Raw genomic sequence first — 24,711 nt, forward strand, 5'->3', positions numbered from 1 at the left:
TGTTAAAATGTATGCTCAACGTTCAATCCAACCTTCTTCCCCCTCTTTTTCAGTATATGAGAAAATGAACACAAAAATAGAATATGGAACTTATGGAAAAGAAGAAAATTAACTTTAGACTTAAATATAGACTTAGTTTGGGATCTAATCTCAATTGATGTCACTTAACTGTGCCTGGAATTCCTCTACAAAAGCTTGGGTAACATTTTCTATGCAGGGCAGTTAAAGCAATGGCATGCAAATATCAAATGAAGTCTTGTTTAGGAACCTTTCGGGTCACACAGGGATTTATGTGAATTATTTTTTTCCATATGACCTCAGGGATGGGCACAGATTCCAGGCAAAAACTATAGAAGAAAAGGTTGAATAATCAATGAATGCTTGACTATTGAGGTCCTGGTACTGGGACTGTGCTCCTTTCACATGTATGTGGTTCTGTAGTTCTAGTTGCTTTATGTAGTTCCAGTTTTCTAGCCAGAAAGAAAAGGAGGAAGGAAGGAAGGAAGAGAAAAGAAAGAATATCTCTATTTCCTGTGAAGTATTCACCACTACAGTTGGAGAAACAGGAAGTTAACAAAATGAATAAAAGATAAAATATTGCTGGCTCAGGCATTGTGGCCTTTTAGAAACTTCTGTCAAGGCAATAGAGATTCTTTTTCTGCTTGTGCTCTCTCACTTGATTTTCTGCTTCATCTCATAACTGTTTCTCCTCTTCTTCTTGGTAATTACAGTAGAAACAAAATTGTTTTCCAGCAAAGGGTGTGGCAATATGTGTGCAAAATTGATCTTGGAAAATCAATGAGTAAGACATAAAATAAAAATAAAAGTAAAAATTACATCCCAAACAGGTCTTTTTATTTAACATAAGGCCAAAGAAGCTATCAGGCGTTGCTGAATACTGTCCACTAACTATACAAAATACTGACTGCATGCCTCGCAAACACCAAAATATCCGCTGGAATGCCATAGAAATAAATAACTTCTGCTATAAACACATGGAAACATATCAAACTGTTATCTCTTTAAACATATTGTAAATAAAAAATGACCAGTACTTCTACACAATAAATATTAAGAAACCATTGACATAGTTGAAATGCACTCATATAAATTAACAACTTTAATTACATTAGCCAAACAGACATTGGTTAAAGAACTGCAAGTAGTATGCAAAAAAAAAACCACAAAATAAAAACAAACAAACAACATCAACCACAGAACATAAAAAGTTTTAAAACAAAACAGGCTTCAGATTATCTTGGCTTTCATAATTATATTTTTCTTTTAAAGAAAAATATCAACCCATTGTCAATGCATTGTTTTTCAAAGCATTTAAATAGAGGGTAAAACCCATAGAAAATTAATACAGAAGAAATGATTCACTTTATGCATAAAAATAAATAATAATATAGCTGAGACATGTGGTTTGCTTCTGCTCTTGAAGATGTGAACAGCTTCTAAGCATTCATTTTCTCCAACCCATAAAATAGCTTCTCAGTGATACAGGGTTTAATTTAAACACATACAATGTCCACCCCCAAACTTCTGCCCACATCTACAAGTTTCATTTATTATGTAGGTTTTCTCTACATTGAAAAGGGAAGTTGCCAAAAGGTCCACAGGAAGTCATATTTTCAAGTGAACATGGTAATTTGAATCTATATTTAATACAACTGAGGCATATTTGCTCTGTTTTTAGAGCCACCTCTTGAAGTTCAATCCTACAAGGGTGGCACAAATTTACTTGCTCTACCTTTGAGGCAAATGCAAGGACGCTCCTTGAAAATGGAGCGTGGAATCAATCTTAAATGAACATGGAATTGGCTGGTCTTCTTGGGAGAAGAAAATCTAAACTCAGTGTGCTGGAACTTGCCTTACTTTTTTGGAAAAAAAGAAAGTGTTAATTCAGCCTATAAAACGTTTCGTATTCTTTTAAGAGATATTGAAGACAGGTGCTTTTCAGAGCTTCTAGAATTAGTGTTGGCAGATAATTAAGAGCCTGCACTTCAGCTCTAGAGAAAGAGTGAAAAGATAGTAAGATTAGATAGAGCTACCCTTGTCTCAGGTGAAACTTACTATGAAGAACCCAGATGATAGAATTTAAAAGCTTTTCATTTTGGCCTCATGTAGCTATGTGAAAAGCGTGGTTGTTCATAAGACTTTGTATCTTCTGAGATTGTTAAAGAAGGCAAAGTAAATCTTCCAATCCTGTTGAAAATGGAAGTAATTTATAATTCTATTGCAAAGTCATATAAATTTAATGAAATGAGGTTAAAGTTTGTGGGTGTGTGACCACCAAATCATTTAATATCCAATCAAAATATTGCCATGTGGAATTTCATTTCACTGCGTTTTTAATTATTGTGGTCACCAGCCTCCAATACATCTAGGACTTAAAGGACTTAAAAAGATGTCAGATTTATTTGAGATGAATAGGAACTACACTTAGCTATCTTTGTAAATTCCTGGTCAACATCTCTGCTATTGCACTGTGAACTAGGACTTTCTCCTCACACTCTTCTCATAAGTTCCAGTATTAGTTTCCATACCAAAGAAAAAGCAGTTCAAAAGATGCTCAGACTTCTTCATGAAAACTGGTGGAGTGGAACATGTTTATCTATCCCTCTCCCTAAGGTTCCTCACCAGGCCCACAGGCAAGAAATCCAAGGTCAATGGACAAACAGTTAGAATCTACACTCAAGCTTCTCGTGTCGTTCATGTGTTTCTTGCATAAGACAGGGTGGGCCTGTAGAATATAATAAGTATGTTTGCCCAGTAATGAGAAAAAGTAATTTGCCTACACACAGCCTAATATTATTTTATACTGACTTAATATAATTTTTAAGAAGAGCTAAACCATTTTTATAATATTTAGCTTCACACTGACAGCTCATTTTCCTACAATTACTTTTTTAATCTATGAATTGACATAAGGCTAAAAGCTTCAACATTTTAGAAAACACAGGTAAATGTAATTTTTTTCAATTAGAATTTAAAAATTTTTTAAATGTTTTGCAAACATCAAACAAGTCAGTAAAAATAAGGTTCTGTATTTTAAACAGCATATAAATGAATAACTTAGCTGCTCTATGCAAGCAAAATACTGGAATAAATTAGAAACTTAGCTTTAAGCATATACTTTGATATTTATAAGACAGAGGCTTTTTTTTCCTTTTTTTTCATCTGCACAATACATACAAACTTACACATCAAGAGTTTGGCTGCAAATTAAAATATTAGAGATTTGTACAACTGCCCTCATCCCTGCCTCCTAACTGTTCTCTTCTTTACTCCCACTCTCTTAAACACCTTCCCCCAAATTATTTATCTCTTAATTAGGAACAAAAACATTATTTAGGCCAGCTGCTGCAAGTAACATCTCTCACAATTAGGCCTTAAGTCATCAAAAAAAAAAAAAAAACCAACTCTCTTATTCTGGCCTAACAATTATTTTTTTTCTGAAAAAGTTTCTGATTTAAGATTGATTCCAAGAGATTAAATATAAATTGAAAAAAATCAACCCACAGTTTTGATTAACATCCTGTTTTCCCCACAGGGGATAACTTGTAGGGCAGGGGGTGCAGGCAAGAAAGGAAGGAGGGAATTTGATCCCTGTACATTTAAAGAGGGCTTTGCTGAATATTTTCTGGAATTTTCAAACTTTTTCCCATCCAAATTTTTGAAATGTGCCCACCTAGTTCAGAGTAAAAGCAAAAAAACCCAAAAAAAACCAAAAACCCCAAAAACCCCATCACCTATCCTTCTTAAAAATACTGTGTTTTGCACACAAACATTCATTGCTTTAAGAACATTAAAAAATGACAGCCTGAAGTGCTTAAAATGTGTATGGACATGGTACAATACATGTATATATACACACAGATATGCATATGCACAAGCAATGTATATATACACATACAAGCATGTAGTCTCATGAACTTGATCTCCAACAGTGTACAACTACTGTACATCCAGTATGCAATGTCCTGTTTCATGGATGTAAAAAGAGTCAAAATCCAAACTTCTCAGGGCTTTTAAGCCTGAACACAATTCACCCTACCCAACCTTGAATCTCAACCCCTGACTCATTGATGGTGAATGATACCAACCACAGACAGACTGTTTAAAGGCTCACACAAATGTCTTTGGTGTATGTGTCTATTTTTAAGGTACAAAATAATAATAATAATTATAATTATAATAATAAAAATAGCTATTTTGTGTGCTGTAGCAGTTCTTTTATAGCTCACATTAAGTGCAGCTCTTAAACCCCACCCCCACCCCCACCCAAAGAAAATACTTGTTAAATAAGGATTAGACAGGTCAAACACCATTGTAGTGCAAATAGTAAACGATAAAAAAAAACAACATTTACAAAATATAGAAATGTTTGGATCCAACAGATGGACAAACATATTCCTTTCAAGTATCTCTCCTTGAAGAAAATAAAAATTAATCAGGTTACTTCCAATACAAAAAAGTCTCTCTTTTTGTTCTCTCTCAGGTAAACAGTTTCAAACCTATTAGGTTGCATAGTTCTAAGATCATAAGCACCTTAACGAAATGTAACTTGGTATTCTTTTTTCCTTGATCTTTCACTCTTTCCATTCTTGCTCTCAATTTTTTGATGTTGGTTTTTGTTTTGTTGCAAAAGTGGTGCAGAAAAAGAAAGTGTGACCACCTGCACACTGTTGTTCTTTTACCTGTATGCATTTGTGTGTGATGTGTGTGTGTGGTGTATGTATGTGTGTGTGTGTGTGTGTGTGTGTGTGTCTGCTGATATACACAGAAATAGTGTCACACAGACATACTTATGACCTGGGTAACTGGGTGGGACTGGCCCTTTCAAACTCATGGCTTTCTAGACATTATTTGGGTTGTGCTAGTCTATTGCAGACTAGACAAGACAAGTAGACTTTGAGGCTCGCAAGAGAACTGCAGGCGGAGGGGAGAGGACAATACCCCACTTAAACAACTGATGTCATCAGTTTGATTTCGGAAGAAATGAAGGGTACACCATTCTCCCTTTCCCGCCCAATCCCTGTCTCCTTCACTGCTTCATTTCTGAGCCCTGGCTAAGGATTTTTTTTTTCCACATCTTCCTTCATCTGTTTCATCAGGTTTTGTTTTTTTAGTTTAGTTTTTGTTTTTTGTGTTTTTAATTTCTATGTTTTTCTGCTTATCTAATTCAGAAACCTTAAAAAATTTTCTTCATTTTGTCATTGTCTTCTCTGGACACCTCTAGTTCCCTTCCCCTGGGCGGCTGTGGGGCTCTAGGAGCACCCACACTCCTCCACGATCATGTTTTGAATGTCCTTTTTGATGATGTTCTGCCCATCATCGTAGTACAGCATGGACATGGGTCTCAGCTTGGTGGGCACGCAGCACGATTTGAGGTTGGCGAAGGGGCTGTGGCCCCGCATACGGTAGTGGTTGATGACGGTCGAATGAAAGGAGAGCGAGGACCCCGATGTGCCTGCTATATGGCTCGGGCACTCACCCTCGCAATAGTTGGCATGATAGCCAGAAGGAGCGATGATCCAGTCATTCCAGCCAATGTCCTTGAAACTGACAAAGAACTGTTTCTTACAGCAGATGTTGACCTTGCCATCACATTCCAAGCCCCGCCGACGCCTGCGGTGAGGGTGGTCTTCAGACTGCCGGGCCTGCAACATGAGGAAAGGTCTGTGCGACTGCTCCTTCTCTTCATCCGCCCCTCCGTCGCCTCCATCCTTCTTCTTCCCGTCCCCCTCCTCTTCTTTCTTCTTCTTCTTGCCCAGGAGTACCAGGCTGGCACCGCTCTCCTGGCATTGCTCACAGGCAATCCGCACGTCCAGGGAGCTCTTGCCCTGGTCCAACAATCGCTGGATGCTGCTGGAGACAGGAAAGATGTGCCACGTGCTCTTCCGAGCATCCACCACCTTCTCCGAAAGCAACAGTTCACTCCTCTCCCCCTTTAAGCCCACTTCCTCGGCCTCGTCTCCCATGTCCAAGCTGCCCTGAGGGTGCTTCTGCTGCTGAAAGAGGCGGATGGTGACTTTGGTCCGGGTTCTGTTGGCCTTGGGGACTTTCAGGAAGAGCCAGACTTCTGCACGCTCCACCACTGACAGGTCACTGCCTTCCTTGGAAATCTCAAAGTGCAGTGTCTTCCTGGCTGTGCCTGAAGATAAAACACAGCAGAAGAGAAAACAGGAACAAGGTTAATTCCAGAGTTTGCATCTTCTAATGAATTCCAGGCAAGCAAGAATGTTTTGTTGTTCATCATCTCAAACAGTGGTCAGCAAATGACATGGGTCAAATCTGATTCACTAGGGCCATCAAATTCAGAATGATTTTTACATTTTTAAATGGTTGAAGAAAAACAGTAATTTGTTACATGCTAAATTTATCAGAAATTTAAACTTAGCACCTGTAAATAAAGTTCCATTGGAATACAGCTTTCTCATTTGTTTGTTTGTGGCCCACAGCCACATTTGTACTACAATTCAGAGTTGAGTAGTAATGACAGAGACTGCACCAGAGAGCCTAAGATATTTACTCACTGGCCTTTTATAGAAAAAAGTTTGCCAACCCTCACTCTACAATGAAGAGAGCCTGGGGTGTGTGTCCGTTGAATGATTGCTTAATCTCAGTTTTATCGTCTATAAAATGGGAATGATAGAATGACATCTGACCTGTTATCTCACAAGTTGAGAAGAATCAAATGGGATGACACAAGTGAAAACACTATGTAAGCTCCAGCGACTTCTGAAAAGATTCTCACACACTGAGGCAAACACCCTCTCCCTTGACTCGCTGTGTGGGTCAGCATGGACAGCACTCTCTGAGCTAGCCTCCTCTTCCCAGTCACCACTCTGCCTCACTCCTGTGTCACCTCTTTTCTGGACAGTACATCAGACTTCTCAATATATGGCCTTTGCAGCATTGAATCGGGCTACCTCCATTTGTAAATTAGTAATTTAGAAACCGCCAACCATTTCTCCATTAAGCAGTTAAAGGAATCTTCCCCAAAGAGGGATCTGGTCATGCCAGCCCCTCTTCTAAGCCCTATCCTGATTGTCTTTTGCTCTCACAGAAACTCCCCAGGTCCATGAGCTCTGCCCCAGCCTTTGCCTGACTTCAACTCCAGCTCTCATGCAGTCCTGTGTTCTCTATTGTCCAGGTACAAGGTATTCCCTTAAAGGCTTGAGAATCACATGCTGCCTCTCACCTGCAGGCAGACACCTGCTGTTCTTGCTGCCCTGAAGGCTCCTGTCCCATTCCCAACACTTCACCCTTAGTAGTGGCTGACCTTAGCAACAGATTACACTTCCTCTAGAAGCCTTCCTTCCCTGTCTCCTCTGCCACCAACCCCCTGCCAGTCTAGTTTAAGATGCCTGAGATCTGAGGTCTTAACTATCTCCTTTATTTCCATAGGGCAGTGTTTAGCAGAATAGGCAGTTACTAGATTACTAATTTACAAATGCAGGTAGCCTTAGCATTGAGTTATATTCAATTAAGAGAGCCACCTCCTATGTCTGAATCCCTGTCCCTTTAAATAGCAACTGCTCCTGAAAGGAAAATCCCTGCTTCCTTGGGGAAGGTGGATTCAGCAACACCTCAGTTGTACCTAACTCTAAAATTAGAAAGCCATCTATTTCCCTGCCTGTCCATAAACACCTGGATACTTATTATGCAGCATCATGTACTATAAGAAGCAGGTGTCCAGACTAGAATTCTTTGATTACTCAAGTATTTTCCCCACCCCCTCCATGGTTAGTACTTGGAATTATACAGAAGCACATCCTCTTTCACCTGACCTTGTGCCTAGTTACAAGTGATGGCTGTACATGGATCCCTCATATAAATCTGGGAACAATCTTCAAGAAGTTCCTCTTAAAAGTCCAACTCCCCAGGAGGATCTCCCTGCCTGGATTTCTATAGCTAACGGAAATCCAGCCATACTTATCACTCAAGGCCCTGAGATGTTTACGGTACTATAAATTTTAGGCACAGTTTCAAGTTCTCTGCAGCAGAAGGCAGGCTTTTCTGTGCATGGCGCACTGTCGATTCTGTTCTTAATTTAACACACTCTGTACACTGTGATCATGAGAGTGGTAAATTCACAAAGGCAAGGGCCAAGGAGGGCTGCACATGGGCACAAAAGGCTCTCAGCATCTTTCTGTAATCTGCCACAGTGATGGTGCTGGTGGCCAGGAGTTCCTCTGACTCCGACCTCATGTCTCTGGGAGGAGTTTAAATGAATAATCAAAGAGAAGTTTATGATTCGATAGAACACCAGAGCAGGGAGCAGAGAGAGAGAGGAAAGATGTCTTATTTTAGAAAGCATGATGATTTTTTTTTTTGAAAAGTGAATTCTATGTTCCCCTTTGCTAAGAATGGGTGGGTTTTTTGCTGTTCGTTTTTTTTAAGAAAGGGAAAGACTGCAGCAGAACTTAATCATTCAATCTATGATAACAATCTGCAGATTTTAAAGCAGGAGAGTCCAGAGGATTGAGGGCAGAGAGAAAGGTTGAAGGAGGAGTCCCCAGCTTCTACAACTGGCCTGGAGGAATGTGCAGTGTTCCCTCCCAGTGTGGGCACCTAAGCCTGACCCCGCCCTGCCCTGCCCGACCTGCCCGTGGAGAATGTTAACAAGCTACGTGCTGTGTTACCTTCTGTCTCTAGGCAGGACAGCTTCTGAAATACTAAATGGCACAGGGTGTCGTTCTCCAGATAGCAAGATAGTAGTTGCTAAATTAGAGAAGCCAGAAGGCACAGTGTTGTGTTTTGCTTTTCTAGAAAAGAGCACCTGACTGACTAGTGCCTGGGATGGGAAGGCTCACTGGGTTTCAGGTAATGCATGACCCCAGGCTCTGTTCTGTACTCACTCACATCTAACAGGTGGTGAGGGTGAGGTGACTGAATGGCCAGGCTGCCCTACACCTAGACATGAATAAAATCCAGAGTCAGAACCGGACACAGACGCTTTAGGGTGAAGGAAAACTGAGGGTAAACTGGCCACCTGGAACAAGTGATAGCCTTGTGTAGGGGCCAGCAAGGCTGAGGCCCTGTGTTCTGTCACACAGCTCGAAGGACTGACCACCCTTCATGTCACAGGAGCAGGTTTGTACTGCATAAGCTAGCCCCACCCCTTCTTCACAGACAGCTGTACTTGGAAGCAAATGATTTAGTGTTCCTGAGAGAGGATTGTACAAAGAGAGTACTCATTAGAGGGGGCTCAATCTGTCAGGTGCTGTTATATTAGGATCAGAGAGTCATCATAAAATGACTTTCATGCTGGCCTGGCTGATAATTAACTGCATGGCATAGCATGTGTTTGCAGGGAGGCACAGGCGCTGATTTATGCACCAGTTTAATGATCCGAACAGTAAGACTCGGTCCTCTGTACTTGCATCCACTGCCTGCGTGCTTTCTCTCTCCCCCATATTTCTGACATTTGGATTTTCCCCCTACTAATTGACATGCCTGTCGCCTCCTTCTCCTGGTGTCCATTTCTGGAACTGCTATTTGTATATTGCATGATATTTTATCAGGGAAAAAAATAAAACTGAGATCCAATTTCATGAAAGTGCTGTTGCCATAATGCTCAGGAGGACAGGGGGAAGCGAGAGATTCAAGTCTTCCTAATGCCTACCTCATGTGCAGGTACCTTTTACAAGTTCTATTGTGTTCTGACTTATTAAACAGTGCATTTGTTTTCCTTTTACATTAGCTTTCATTGCAGAACGGGGTGGGGAGAAGGAGACGGCTGGAAGCTGACATGGAGTGACCGGTTATCAGGGCTGTTGGTTTCAGAAATATATTAAAACCCTCAAATTTCCTAGGGAGGGAAGGTATAATAATAACCAGTCAGTTTATTCTATTCCCTTTATCTCGATATTACCTTAGAGAGATTGCTACACGGCAGAGATGCTGTCAGGATGCCCCAAGCTGCAAATCTCTACGCAGAATGATTTGAAAAATAGAAGTTTGCCTAAAGCTGAGATGTTTAGGATCAATTTCTAATCAGTGTCAAGTTTGACTTACATATCTGGTGCTATAAAATCCTGAAATGGAAGGCTTCCCATAATGTTGCATGAGCAGGTAGGATAATAGATAATAGTTTGTACAGGTGTGCATGGGGTTCCTACCCTGTGTCCTAGCTAACTGGTTGCTTTGCTAACCTTTTATTACCTACTCTCTGATAATACTCTTTTCATCCCCTGCTATTTTTTCCTTCCCAAGGCTTGTGAGCAAGGCTTGGATCACAGCCTGCTCTGCCTGAGTAATTCACTAAGATAGTCCCACGCGTGTGGGTGAGAATATCTCATCGCTTAAACCCCTATGAGCTTCGTGGACACATACCAAAGGGAAAGAAAAATGGTGCAGGAAGAAAATGGGGAGGGTAAATGTTGTACCTTATGGGGAATACCTCTGCAATGTTGCCTGGTGGGAGGGCTGGACAGACTGTGTAAGCTTGAAGGAAAGGTATTTGCAGCGTATTCTCCTTTGCTTTCAGATTTTTTTTTTTGATACCTCAATTATGAAGCCATGCCAAGATTTAAGCAGCCAAGCCCCTGTTGCTCCCTTCCCCTACATCTGCAAACACTACTCATGTAAAAGTCCAGCATTTCAGATTTGTATGCGTATGAAAATTTCCAGTGAAATAAGCAACAGACACATGCAGTGTTTTGGTTTGGGTTGGTTTGCTTTTCCTCACCAGGGTCCTGCCTAAAGCGTGTTGCACTTTAACGTATAGGTAATAATTATGTCTGTAATGTTAATGTGGAAAGCCTTGCTGTTTATAGAGTGCATGTAAACCTTCCACTGGGGGAGCAAAGCCTTGCTGTAAAACACGTCTGTTACTTTAATTTTCCACTCACCATCAAGGTTTCCCTGTGCCTAGATATGGTAGAGCCAGTGGCAGTAGTCTACACGCTGCCACTTACAGTGTGTGTGTTCTCTGAAGCACCAGCTTTGCGTTTGGACTGCTTCCAGTGCTTTCTACAGAAGGCAGCAAGTGAGGTTTTAAAGGTTATTCCTCCTCTGGCCCACAGTACACTGCTTTGCCTGCTGTAACAGGGCTATAGGATTTGTTGTGTGAATTCTCTTGATAAACTTTTTAGCCTTAATACCTCTCCTTGGGATCCATTATGGAACTGTAAATATTCAGCTACAAACATTCATCATCCAGGCCTCTTCCATTTAAATGGTGATGAAAAACAAGGTTAAATATTTAGGGAGAAAGGAGCCTTAAGTTCCTTTAAAAAAAACTACAAAAAAATTCTCAAGATTCAACCTAGAGTCTTTTACAGACTTCTCCCAAAGTTCCTAAGAACAATTACACTTTTGATTTTGGACCTAGGAGCCAGTCAAGTATAAAGAATTCTGGAGTATAGCTCAGGTATTTTTCAGCAGAAGAGGGGCCAGGACAAGTATGTTTTTTCATGAAAAGTGCCTGGGAAGGTATAACTCCAGTTCTACAAATGTGAAAACTGCATTTCTATCCTGACATCTCACTTACCCCCTCTTCAGTACACCCACCTACTGCATGGGCCAACACCCACTGGGAATCTCTTTCCACCTCACCCCCCACCATTTCTCTCCACAGCCTCAGTTCAGAAATGAACACGTCCTTGCAGCTCAACTCCACATCCTACCAGGAGTTAAATAAATAGCCCTTTTTCTCCCTGTTTGAAGTCACTTGTCATTTTGTCGCTGGTGAAAAGCATTGATAAGGCAGACAAACTACACAACAGAATGAAGAGAGATGGCAAATGTTTTTATAAAGCTCAGGCGACCGTATTAGGGAGAGACTCGTGAGCAAATCAGTATTGCTGATGATTCATGGTCACATTTCTCCATGCTCTGCTTTGTTTGCTTTTGAAATTTATCACTCGTCTGCCTTCCATACAGCTCTGGAATGTTCGCATGTATCACCAGCACCCCCATTTCCTTGCCTTCTGTCTCATTTAATGTATTACAGGTAGTCATGTTTCTTCCATACCATAAAATACTAACTTTTCAGGAGGATGAGGGGAGCAGGAGATAACTGATAATCACCAAGATTAGGGTACTACAGACTGGGGCTTTCAGTAGGCACAATTCCCTTTCCCAGATTAACTGATAAGGAGCAAACGTCTTTGGGATGCGCCCTCTTGTGGCCAGTCTTTTCCTATTCTTTCGAGAAGAAAGTGTGTAACCCTCTAAAAGGTTCAGGGGTTCAGTGAAGTTAATTCACAGGGAAGTTCAGAATTGGGTGGGGAATGGAACATGAAACCTCATTGATGTGGCCTTTCTTAGGGTGGGGGACCTAGTCATCAGGGCAAGTCCTCTTAGATACCTGTTTGGGGAGGTTGTGCTTTTCTAACTCAAATCTTTTATACCTGGTATCTTCCAAAAAGGGAGATTTATGTGCAGCTTTCAACATGTAGGCTCTAGGGGAGCATTATCCATTTCTTGGTGCATCATTTGTCTTTCTTTCTCTATCTTTTCTATAGGAAGCGCTATCAATTGCTAAGTTAATTATGAGACTCAGGACCTAGACTTGACAGCAATGCAAACTCAATAGTATATTGGTATTGTACAGTGACTGACTAGCTACCATTGAAAATCAAGAAAAGATAAAAAAGATACACAAGAAGGCTTACAATTTTCGTTTCACTGACAATTAAAGTAGTGTTTGGCTTGACTTTACTCCTCCCTACTACATTTTCTTTGAAGAGGGACTTCTGATAAACATTGAGGATTTGTGGCAAGCCATGCAAAGAACACACTAACCTTGGGGAGCAATCTTGGGTGATATCTGGAAATAAAAAATCATTTTTTTATTTGCTGGAATAAATATCAGTGAGACTTAGAATTATTTCCCCGCTGCTTAGCCAATAACAACTCACATCAGCTTCACAAAGTTAGGGTGCTTTCTATTTGAGCACCATGGGACGATTGACTTAAAAGAGTTCATATCACTTTAGTTTTTGTATTCTACTACCGCTATGGCCATGACTTTGTTGGATTTATTCAATAATCAAGGAGAGAAAAGGCCAAACTTAAGCAAGCATTCCCTAAACTGAGGAATCTTGAGGCCACATCTATTATGCTTAGGGTGACACTAACTGACTATATCAATGCTGTGCAAATAGTTATAAGGGGAAAATGCACACTCTGTACTAATCTCCAAGAACCTTGATGTTGCACATAGTAGGAATGTTATTAAAGTTGAATTATTCCAAAAGCAACAAGACAGAACTTTGCTATTCATTTTCATGTAGTCACTACAATTATTCACAGAATAAATATGCTTCCTGAGTAGACAAAATTAGCAACAAAATGCTTTTCATTGCACCCTATGTGGAGACAAGATTGTCCGTACAGCAGTCATTAAATTTATGAAATGATATTAAATCAATTTGAAGTTGCTATGTGCAACTTCTCAGATGAGAAAAATAAGCAATTGTAATAAACCAAAAGTCAAGATGTACACTCAACCAGGAGGAGTTTCCATTATAAAGCTTAGTCAATGTGAAGTCCAATGAATTGCCTTTTTAAAAAATAACTCATTTTCTCTCCAAGTAAACACCAAAGAAGTGAAAAATAACAAGATCCCATATAACTAAGAAAATGACTGGCACTGAAATGAAAGCCATAAGTAAGAAAGAATGTAAATGGCCCAATTCTTTCACTGCCAAGTCTCCAAATGCCAAGAGAATGATTTTCTATACAAGTCCAGTAAGTCAGAAGGAAGGACATATTGCCAGCATCCCTTGTGCATTGAGAAGTGGTCAAGGGCATAGAGGTATACTTAGTTACATGGTGTGGTTAGAGCCCATTGACTAGGAGCTGCTATTGTGGCCATGATAGGTGGGGGCTGGTACTTAAGAATATATAAGCAGGACAGAAGCCGCCCTCTGAACCATATGGAACCGCCCTATAGAATCCATTCCATAGGCATGACCTAACATCGTAAGTTTTCTTTCCTACCTTTCCACCATGAAAGTTTGAGGAAAATCTGGTGGCAACTTGAAAAGTCCAACTTGACTTTTTCCCCTCAATAAGCTTCAGAAGATAAAGTTATAATGATTATGTTGGAGGGAGGGAACTTCATCAAGAAAACGCTCTCAGAAAAGAAAGTAGGACCCTAAGCTGAAGAGGCTGCTGAGAGAGCTAACCTGTCCAGTAAGGGGCATCAGGGGTTCTCCCACAGGGGCAGCTACCAAGCCAGCAGGCTATCTGTTTCCCCCTTCCCCCAAAGGATGCCCAGGTCTTGCATGGCTTTCTTGAAAACATAACATCTGAGTCAACAGGTTTTCAGGATTGGAAATTCTGTGTTGCCTTAATTGTTTATACTGCTGTGGCAAACTTTTAAACAAAATGCTGGGAGTTCCTGCACATACTTTACTGGCCATATGCTCTACCAAACAAAACAATGCCATTCCTTTCAAAGGGATCTGGCAAAGGATCTGATTCTTTAGCCTGGCATTACCATGAAAGTAAGCACAGTATTAACACATCTGTGTGCCCAGCCTGCGTGGGCTTATAGGCACACAGCAAGTTCTGGGTCCCCTAACTAGAGAAACAGACTGGCTCCAAGTCTGTGGGTCATACTTCTAATAGGTATTTTGTATTCAGCAACAGGTTGGTGTGGTCCTGAGCCAACAATTAGAATCTATTTATTAAAATTCTTCCTCTTAAAGATTGAGTGAAAGTTCAACATAGTATCTAAAAGCACTTTGTCAAGGTTGCATTCCTTGGCAGAGAGGTCTTAGTAACTTCACAAAGAACAAAAGTAGGTTTGGGGGGAGGGAGGGGCTCTCTTTGCTTTTTTTTTTTTTTAATTCAGAAAGTAAAAGTCAGTGTTTTGAAAGTGACTGCTGGTTCAATGTTAACTGCCCTGTTGGCTGTGCGAGGTTTGACTGAGTTGCTAAAGGTAAAAATGACTGTCCCTAACAAATGTGCCCTGTGTCTGTCTCTGATGTGGCCCCAGATGAGACTTTTAAAGGGGAAGGTTTGTTTTAAGACAGTGACTTCATCTGTGCCATTCAACCCAATGCCAGGGCACTCTCACCCCACCCCCAATAAAAACTTTGGATAAGGTCCTGAAGCTGCTTGTGCTCCCCAAGCACCCAAAAATGCCCTGGCTTTCATCTGGCTGCTCAGATCTGGTTTCACAGGCAGGGCAAGGGAGCCCCTCGCAGACTGCCTCCAGCTCAAGATTGGCCCAAGAGCTGTTCCCTGTGTGACAGGCTGAGTTTAGCAAGTGGAAGCTAGTCAGCTCCAGGCAGAGCTCACCCAGCAGAATTCCATTTCTGTGGAGTCCTCTCCCCTCCTCTACCTCCCCTCCATCCGCCACCATCACCTAATAACTAATAACCTTCCCAGGCAGTTTCCAGCTGGAGGGAAAAGAAGTTCCTCCTAGGACTGTCAAAGAAACATATTTTACTGCCCCTGCCCCCCCCTCCCGGCCACCAATGCCAGCACCAACCTGATTCCGCAAACGTGATGATCTCCGAGGTCTGCTCCATAAGTTCATTCATTTCTGCCCTCCTGCCAATGTCATCCTCTATCTCCACATACCCGTTCTCCCCCACTTTGCCCACATGAAGCTTTTTGATCGCGTTCAGAAGTGCCGCCTTGGGCACTGGCTGGGTGACATCGGGTCTCTTCTTCAAGTGCAGCATGTTTAAAATGTGCTTCTTAACGGCCTCTACCATCTCTGGCTGAGTGTTGGGTACATCCTTTGGGAGGGTGGCCAGCGCACAGGACGGACAGTCGGGGGCTGCACTGTGCCCCTCGGATCCTGGGGTGGGGGAACTCCTCACTATAATCCAGCAACTTGCCAACAGAAATCCTCTGAGCCAAAGCAAGGGCATCCTGGCAGCAAAAGTTGTTGTGATTGCCTTCTTAAAGGCCCTGCTTTTCCTCCCCACTCACGCACAGGGGTTTGGGTTTTTTTTTTTTTTTTCCTTCCTCCTCTTCAGCAAATTCTCTGGAACAAGAGCAAAAAGTTTTCTGTGAAGTTTTGTTTGCAGGTTCCCTCTCTGAATGCAGTCAGTGCTGTAGGTTTGTGGCTGTCAGGGAGGAGAGTTCTGACTGTCTCCGAGTAAAAGAGAAGGAAGGAGGGAGGGAGGGAGAGAGGGAGGGAGGGAGGGAGGGAGAGACAGGGTGGGGGGAGACAGAGACAGAGAGAGGATGGGAGGGAGAGAGACAGGGAAAGAGAGAGGGGGAAAGAAGAGAGAGGGAAAGGGGGGAAAGGAAGAGGGAAAGAGGGAGAGGGAGAGGGAGAGAGAGAGAGAGAGAGAGAGAGAGAGAGAGAGAGAGAGAGAGAGAGAGAGAACGGATTGGCCCTAAGTGAGTGAGTGAATGGAGAGGGAGGGAGTTTGTCTGTGAGTAAAGGCTGTGATTAGGGAGGGAGGGACAGCCCGTTTTCTGACAGGCTGCCTTCCTTCTGCTCGTTGCTCCCTCACACACACCTCTCTTGAAATATCACCGTTCTCGGGGGTTCTACGTTCCCTTCTACAATAAATTCTCCTAATTTTGTTCACTTCTGGTTTGGGAGTTTCTTTCTTTCTTTTTTCTTTTTTTTCCTCTCTCAGTCAGTTCTCTTGCTTCCCCTTCTTCCTTTTGTGGTGGGGGTGGGGGGTAGAAATAGACAAACCAAACACTATCTCAGTCCCCAGAGCTGATGTGGTTGAGAAGTCTACCCCAACGGCCCCTCCACTGCACCTAACCGCAGTAGCCACAACCAAGGACTAAGCGCCCACCTGGTGGTGAGGTGGGCTGGGGGAGGTGAGGTGGGCTGGGGGAGGTGCGCTGCCCTGACAGGTAGCAGAGGTCAGGGGAGGGGCCAAGGCAGAGTTGCTGCTTGGGCCAGCTGATTGTTCTACCGGATGGAATCCAGAGATTCCCACCCCCCACCCCAACCCATCCATTCATTCAAATTTAAATGTTCAGGGTTGCCCATGCAGGCAGGCATCCTAGGGAAGCGCAAAGGAACTTTTGTTTGGGAACATATAACACACTCTCCTTCTCCCCACTGGCAATGCTGCAGGGTGCTGAAAGATCCACAGGACAGGCAGCATTCTGCCAGTCTCAGTCACAGGAAGTGCTCTCCTTTCTCCTCTTGCGCTGCCCCTTTCTGCCCTGGACACACACATTCTCAAACTGTAACCTGCCACCCCTTGCCCCGATCTCGCAGATAAAATATAAAATTCATTTGGCCTTCCCCACATGTGCTATGACTTGAATAACTGGCCCTAGGAGAAAAGAATCTGAAATATAGTGGCAAATCATTTTTCTCTGTCATATGATAGTTTTTTCAGCTTGTCCCCTACCGGGTCCTGACCAATGCATTCATTGACAAGCTGCTTGACTGTTTCTTTTTCCCCCAGAAAGGAACAGCATAGAGGAAATCATCATGGATTTTAGTGTTCACAGAACAAGAAAAATGTGCATTTTTAAACAATGCCTTTCTGAGGCTTTAAAAAAAATTCTTCACCCCCCCTTTTTTCATTTTTCTGTCTTATTGCTTTTATCTTGCAGAAGTATCTTTAAGGGGTCCATCTGTTAAAGCTTGCCTTCCCTCTTGGTTTCTTTCCCACACATAAGCCCTCTTGGTTTCTGTAGATACAGTCAGCTTATATCTGACATCTAGTGTGTTCAGAGCATTCTAGTCTAGCAATGCAGTCTGGATGGAAGGAGTTAATAAGTATCATTACTATAAGCATAAGATCTGAGTACAAGGGGAAGAAGGAGGGAAAGCTGTGGCACTAAGTGAAAATGACAGTCTGCACAGGTAGTGATGCTTTTCTGAATTGCATACACTGTCCCCTTTCAGAAACAACTATTTGTAAGAGTTTCTCTTTTATAAGCCCTCCAACACCTTTGGGGTGTGGGGTTCAGCTCCGGGAAATCAAATATTCTGCTATTAATGATAAAATTTAGTCCACATTACCTAAAAGTCTCATATTTTAAAAGTAGGGACTGGGGAAAGGATGAGGAAAGTGGGGGTATTTGCATTATAATGGTTTAATAAAACATCTTTGTACTATAATACATAACATCATCTACCTATTTAGAGACACCAACACAGAACCCAAAATCATTTTGTAGTCTAGTTAAGTTTTACAAGACAGTCTGAAATAGAACCAAAAGTTTAATGATTCTAAACAACTCAGGAGTCCTAATACTAGCATTTGGATAAGTGAAACTTATCAATATTTGGATTCTCCCTGCATGTCACTATGTGTGTGTTCCCTGAATTTACTGTTTGCAAATGTAACTCTTAAAAATAGCTTTTTCTTTGGCATATGTACTTGTATATATGTGCTGAGTGGGTTGTATAAACACATAATCTATTTGTATGCTCCGAGACTATTAAAAACAGTATTAACCTGCCTGAATAATAGGAAAAAAAATACAAATCACAATGCCTATAGAAGTGCCAATAAGTTGAAAAAGTCCTCCTAGCCATTCTGACTTTGAATGTGCAAAGAGCTCAGAAGTAAGAATTAAAAAGCATTACCTTTCTGGTCCCTTTTCTTTCCCCAGCCGGCTCTTGTATCATGTGGTAGGAGCTGTCTGAGTTCCTCTTCATGATATTGGCACTGTGAAGTTTTATACTGTACTACTTATTTGTACACTCACACATTGGTACCTCTCAAAAGAGGAGGGCTGAGGCTTTGTTCGGGATTGGTTAGAATCAGCATGACATCAGTGGATGACTAGTTTTTCCAGTGTGAGACATTTCATAATTCATTATCTAATGGAAATCCCTCTTGGCTTCTGAGACACTACTGGGTGATACAGTGAGCCAGTGAAACCTCTGGCTGTGACTAGTCCACCTTTTACAAAAATATTGGAATCAAACAGACAACAGCTCAAAGAGTGTCCAGCTTCCAATTCTTACTACTCATACACACGTCTTGTTATATTCGGTTCAGTTGTATGTCTTTACATAAAACATCTGTTACTTCATGAACTTGCTTCTATTTACAAAGTATTTTATTTTTTCTTACAGGAAAGAACATTCATAGTGTTCTTTATAGAGATTCTAATTTTATTTTTATTATTATTATTTTTTTTTGGAAAAAGTTAAGCTATTTCATTGAGGAAAAAATATATACCCATACAAGGATGGACTATCCTTCTCTGACTCACACTATTATTTTACATCTTGAAATTGAATGCCTGCTTCATAAATCATTTATCACCAAGAACTTGGGAAATGGTCCTTCTCTGCAAGTATGTCATAAGTATCCTTCCCAGGTCTTTAGAATCCCATGCTAACTTGCAAAATAAAACAAAACAAAACAAAAAGCAAACAACCAAACCAAACTAAAAAAAAAAAAAAAAGAAGAAAGAAAGCACCACCTCTTTTACCAGAATTTCAAATCCTTCAGTTTCTAAATTATTACAAATATAATATGAGATCAGTGAATAGAAGTGATTATTCCTTGAAATAGGGGTGAAGTTAGGTTTGGAGTTTTGGGGGGAGGGGGGACACTGGCAAGTTTAGGAAATAACCCAGCAGGCAGCAGTCATCAGAGAAGCATCATAGAAAGGACTGTTTGAAGGAGTATAGCTGAAGCACAAGCTGGTTTCTCATGACAAGTTGGATAAAATGTGCAAAATTGGGAGCTAATGAAAGCCATATGACCAGATATGTTGTTTTGTATGCAGGATTTAACATGCATAAAATAAACTTTTCACTGTGCCCACAAGCAAAATATAGAGGCTCTGGCCTCCTGATGTGTGGTTAAAGCAGGTTCCTTTAGGACAGCAGAAGTTGTCTGTGTGAGAGGGTCTTTCTTGGCTAGATACAGACAAAGTGTGGGTGCTACAGTATGTGGGGGGGGAGGAGGGAGAGGAGTATTCTAAGAACTGCATATGCAGAAATGAAGCAAGGAATAAAGTCATTTGGTTGTAGAGGAAGAGGGAATCTGAGTGGCAAACACAAAAATAGGATCAGTGATGGTGAACTCCAACCTGCCCCCTCTGTTTGGAATCTGATGAACTCAAATCCCTTATAGGAAAGGAACTTCTTTATTGGGGCATCTAAACTTAGTCACCTGCCTCAGGCAATGAACCTTGAAAGTACCACCATGTCCCCCAAAGTACAAAACCCCAGTTCCACAGTTTCCTCAGCGTGTAAACTCAGCCCTCAGTGTTCCCATCTATAAAATAGATCCATTTGACTAAAATGCAGGGTCAAACTCGGTGCTCAGAAAAGAACATGTGATGTTATTTCTGAACAGCCTGGTGTTTTGTTTTGCTTTTTTTTTTTTAAACATCTGTGTCACACACATGTGCAGCACCCTGACTCAAGGGGCCACCCCACACTTGTGACTCTGAGACCACGTTGGTCATCTGATGCCATAGAAGTGCCCATCTATGGTGGAATTCTCTACCTGGCTCCCCTTCCTCAGAGCTGAACCTGAATGGAAATCAAGGTGGGGGTGCTAGAGGAAGCAGGCAGGTTAAAACATATAGCTCCTGTGGAATATTCTGGACTGGGAATTAGGTTTTTCCCTGGTGGACTGCAGGGCCCAGGGCGTGAGCTGGTCGGCTCGGTTTCTCTTTCGCTTCCTGCCCCCTCCCCGGAGCGTCCCCGCACCCAGGCCCTGCGGGCGGTCCGGTCCTCGGCCCTGCTACTGTACCTTGAGCAACACCTGCTGGCAGCTCCCGTGATCACGCCGGAACGCGCTGCTCCAGCCCAGCTCCCGGGATGCCTGGAGTCAGGGCCAAGCCGTTCCGAGCGGCCGCCTCTATTTTTACCCTGAGCACCAGCAAGGGCAACTTCTTTTAAGAGCAGCTCTTGATTTTTCCCCCCTTTTGGCAGCTAAAGAATTCAGGGAGGGGAAAAGGAAAAAAAAAATCACTGTTCAGTGAGTGCAGCTGACAGTCTCTAAACCCAGCTTTCAGTGGCCAGGGACTTGGAACCCCAGCAAATGTCAGGGAGCGTGGGGGTGTGGGGCGGGGGGACCTGCAGTGGGGCCCGCGGGCTCCCCGGCGGACACTGGCGAGTCGAGGAGCGCACCCGCACCGCACCCGCACCCTGTCCCCTTTCTGAGTGTGGAGTCGGTCCCACCAGCTAGTGCAGTAGCAGAGTGGCCCTGCACCGCGCTTTCACCTAGCGGAGGCGGTCTGATTTTCTGGCGACTTCACAAAGCTCGCAAACTACACACTGGAGCATTTGCATGGCTCTCTGTGCTCGCCTGGAGGAGCCGCCACTAGCGAACCGGTGGAGCAGCTTGCTGCGAGGAGCAAGGAGCCGGGAGGGGAAATTGGTACCTTCTTTTACTGTAATTGCAAAAGGAACGATGTGCCAAAGATTTATATTTAGAAGTTGTATGTTTCTACTTTTATGTAAATGGAGCAATTAGGGCCTGTCTTGCTGCTGCTATCTCCAATGCTTGTGCATTGATGGGGAGCTGGTGTTTTCAATCACAATTAGTGAGCTGGTCAAAAACAAAGTTCGTTTGAGGATAAGAGCTCAATTGTGCAAATGGAGAAGAGAATGGCGATCGGGTGCTGGCCTGTGGCTTATGGTGACACTGTACCTTAGGGGCACAGCTAACCCTATCCCATAGTGGTGTTTACCCTGGGCAGCATCTGTCCCCATATAAAGTTGGCATAGATCAGAAAGCAAGAATGTTCACTTTTCTTCTCAAGCAAACCGTATGTCCTTCGGCTTTCATCCAGGCTATTAATTGGTCTCCTGGAACAAGGAGACAGGCCTGGAGAAGGGGGGGCACTTTCACAGCTCTGTTATTTTAGCTGCTGCTCACGGATCACTGTGATTCAGTCACAAAACACAAGCCAGGAGACGTGCACAGCCCAAGCAGGTGACAGGGAAGTTGTCCTCTGATTCAGCTAAATGACACAGGCTGGGGGTTCAGAGGACGGACAAGGCTGCTGAAGAGTCAGGGTGTTTTTAGTTCCTCTGATGAAAAAAATCTGTTTCCAAAGAAGCCTGATTTCTGTTTCACCCAGTCTGGGAAACTGAACATGAAACGTGACTGTGGAGAGAAATCAAAAGGACTCAAGAGGTGTTCTCAGCAGCTGAGTGTTATTCTGGGCTCTCGGGCAGGAAAGCCTGGCCTTGTTGGAGAGTGGTGGTGACTCCCTCAAGAGGCAGCTCAGAATCCAGAAAACGTGGGCAGGATCCAGGATGGTATTTGCTGCAGTTAGTTGAGGGAGTTGGTGACTAAGGGTCTCATCAAATGGTTGAAGTCGAATATGCGATCGGTAGACCCTTCTGTTTTTTGGACAGACACAGCCTACACATAGCTTGGGCCAAATATGAGGCAGAAAGATTTGGGGTAAGGATGGACCCAAATCACAAACTTAGAGGCTGTCTGGCTTTCAGGTAAAAATCAGTGATTTAATAGTTCAAAACAGAGGGGGAGAAGGAAATGTTCAAATCCCTCTGAAATTCATTGAAAACAGCAAGGTCAGAAATAATTAACCCCAAACTTGATGGTTCCTAAGCTTCACATTTTTCTTAGAACCACCAGAATATCCCCCAAAGCCTCGTGGTCCATTTTATAGAGTGCCTGTTTTCAGATTATTGAAGTGCTAGACTCTGATCAGGGAACCCAGCTAGAACTAAAACAAATAGGGAAAGAAAAAGAAGACAGAGAAGAGAAGGAGGAAGAGGAGAAGAAGAACAATCACCAATGAGTAAACTGTTTTCCTTCATTCCAGAGCAGTGGTCCTCAACTTCAGGTTCTCCCTATCCCTGCTCCCCAGGGACCATATGACAATTGTTGAAGGCATTTGGGTTTGTTGCAATGGGAGGGAGGTGCTATTAGCATCTAGTAAATAAACGCTGCTAAAAATCCTACAATGCACAGGACAGTCCCCACAACAGAGAAATTATCTAGCTTAAATACCCACTGTTCTGCTGTTGAGAAATCCTGAGTTAGAGTTATAATTTTACAGTTTCACCCAATTTCCTTCCCATCTATGTTCCAAGAGGGCTTGAAAACCCAAGTTGTAATATCTAAAATTATTACAGTTATGCAAAATATTGATGATTCCAGTGTCCCTGCTTCCTCACACATAGCTTACCAGAGCACCATGCCAGGCTACAGATATCACAGTTCCTTGCAGGCAACATTTTTGTTCCAATCAACTTTCTAGTATGGTCCCAGTGCATTTCCTGCTGGCTTTTGGTTTTAACTAAATGCAGAATTTTGGTGACCAGCAACAAAAGTTGATGAGCTAGTGCACATCCAAGTTGTTCGGAGGCAACAGACTCAGGTGAAAGAGTAAATAAATGAAGAATTGGGTTCTTAATTTTAGCAATTCAGTATCAGATAAATCCATAAAGAGAGAATTCCCTGAAGTAAAATTCACGAATATGAGATTACCATGTCTTTCCCCTAACAACAAGAACAAAAAATGTGATATAGCGTGATTTTATTTGTTTCATACCTTAGGGGAATGACAATCAATATCCAAAGAGATAAAGCAGAGTTCTCTGCTAAATCCTAATGCTGTTCCAAGCAGCCTTCATCCTCCAAACTTCCTTTTCCCAAGGAAGTAGTAAGGCTGTGAAAGGCAAGCCGGCTGTGCCCCTCCAGGTATTGCTCTCCTGGGAGGACTAGGGAAATTACTGTGAAGGATCCCACATCAGGGAAAATACTATAATAATAAACTGGATAAAAATAGCTTACATGTGAAATGAAAACCAACTTTCCCGGTTCATCGCTTAGCCCCGAGTGACCTAGGTCATCCGGAAAGGAGAAGGTAGGTCAGAGGTCATTTTAAGATGAACAGAGCCACCAGGGGAATGTCTTAGACACTCCGACGCCATGTCATCTCCTTCAAGATATGAATCACAGTCCCCTCAGGTAAATGGTCATTTTGGAACCAAAGGCCTCAATCAACTTCCAAATGATTCAGAAATGCCTGGATCTCTTCCCAAAAAGTAACCATTTAGTCCATGTAAAAAACTCAGTAATCACTTAAACCTCTATAGATAACCATACATTGACAAAAAAAACCCAAAAAACAAAAAAAAACAAAAACAAAAAACAACACACTAACCCAAACCGAATAAATATGCCCCCTCAAAGTTCATCCTGACCAACATATTTCTAAATTGTTTGTCGTAACTCATTCCTAACCCAGTCAGGGAACATCTGCTACAGCAATTGATCTTCCTGTTCCCCTAGAAGATTACTGAACAATATTCCCAAAGGAACATATAAGACAGTGTCACAATCACTTTCCTCACCTGTATCCCCTCGAGTAGTAAGTTCCATGTTGCTGATGAGGACACAGAGGCTTAGTGTATAGTTTCCAGTGGACTGATAAGAGAGCAGAAACCTTGATTCTAATCCAGTTTTGCTTATCCACAGATACCCCCTCGACCTGTTCCCAAATCATAGCTGCAGAGGGCAAAAGCCAATAGGAAAGCCGGAGGCAGTCCTGTGTGCATTTTTTTAAACAGTGAATTGCTGCCTCCCTCGTGTCCTGATAGAAAGAGTCCAAAGGTTCTGCCCCTCTGTGGGAGCAGCTCCCAGTCACATCCAGGTCTCAGGACCCAGTACTGCTGTCCATAGGTACTATGAACTCGAGTACACACTCTGACAGCACACCCTGGCAGCAGGTTAGTAAATATTTCCAGGTGCCTCACTCTAATTTTAGGAAGGTCAAGTTTGCAAAGGTGAAATTGCAGGCAGGACTTCTGTCAATCTTACTCAGCCTGGAAAAGCAAAGTAC

At 42.4% G+C, this 24,711-nt stretch overlaps 1 protein-coding gene and 1 long non-coding RNA gene across 8 annotated transcripts in view; one reads left to right on the forward strand and one right to left on the reverse strand.

Moving 5' to 3' along the window:
• Positions 1–4,527: 4,527 nt before the first annotated feature.
• On the reverse strand, positions 4,528–24,437 carry Inhba (inhibin subunit beta A). Of its 4 annotated transcripts, XM_074065362.1 has the most exons (4): positions 24,224–24,436; positions 20,637–20,818; positions 15,464–15,967; positions 4,528–6,160 (listed from the first exon to the last, which is right to left on the reverse strand). In XM_074065362.1, exons 3-4 carry the CDS (start codon positions 15,849–15,851, stop codon positions 5,274–5,276), a joined length of 1,275 nt encoding a protein of 424 aa, XP_073921463.1. In that variant the 5' UTR covers positions 15,852–15,967; positions 20,637–20,818; positions 24,224–24,436; the 3' UTR covers positions 4,528–5,273. The 4 variants fall into 4 exon arrangements, with proteins under 4 accessions (XP_073921463.1, XP_073921465.1, XP_020008364.1 ...); XM_074065364.1 differs by lacking the exon at positions 20,637–20,818 and having other exon boundaries at positions 24,224–24,437; XM_020152775.2 differs by lacking the exons at positions 20,637–20,818; positions 24,224–24,436 and adding an exon at positions 18,503–20,620.
• LOC141420731 (uncharacterized) overlaps positions 9,505–24,711 on the forward strand; it is a 73,723-nt gene continuing 58,516 nt past the window's right edge. For all 4 annotated transcript variants that reach the window (XR_012445285.1, XR_012445286.1, XR_012445284.1 and 1 more), the window contains exon 1: positions 9,505–9,648. This is a non-coding gene — a long non-coding RNA (uncharacterized lncRNA). The remainder of the gene's footprint in view (positions 9,649–24,711) is intronic.

The sequence above is a fragment of the Castor canadensis genome, chromosome 2 (genome assembly GCF_047511655.1).
Source record: "Castor canadensis chromosome 2, mCasCan1.hap1v2, whole genome shotgun sequence".
Classification (NCBI taxonomy): domain Eukaryota; kingdom Metazoa; phylum Chordata; class Mammalia; order Rodentia; family Castoridae; genus Castor; species Castor canadensis.

Coding starts and splice junctions, on each gene's coding strand:
- Inhba (XM_074065364.1), bottom strand. CDS start 15,851: ATGCCCTTGCTTTGGCTCAGAGGATTTCTGTTGGCAAGTTGCTGGATT. Junction 6,161..15,463: donor CATCACGTTTGCGGAATCAG/GTTGGTGCTGGC, acceptor TTTTATCTTCAG/GCACAGCCAGGAAGACACTG.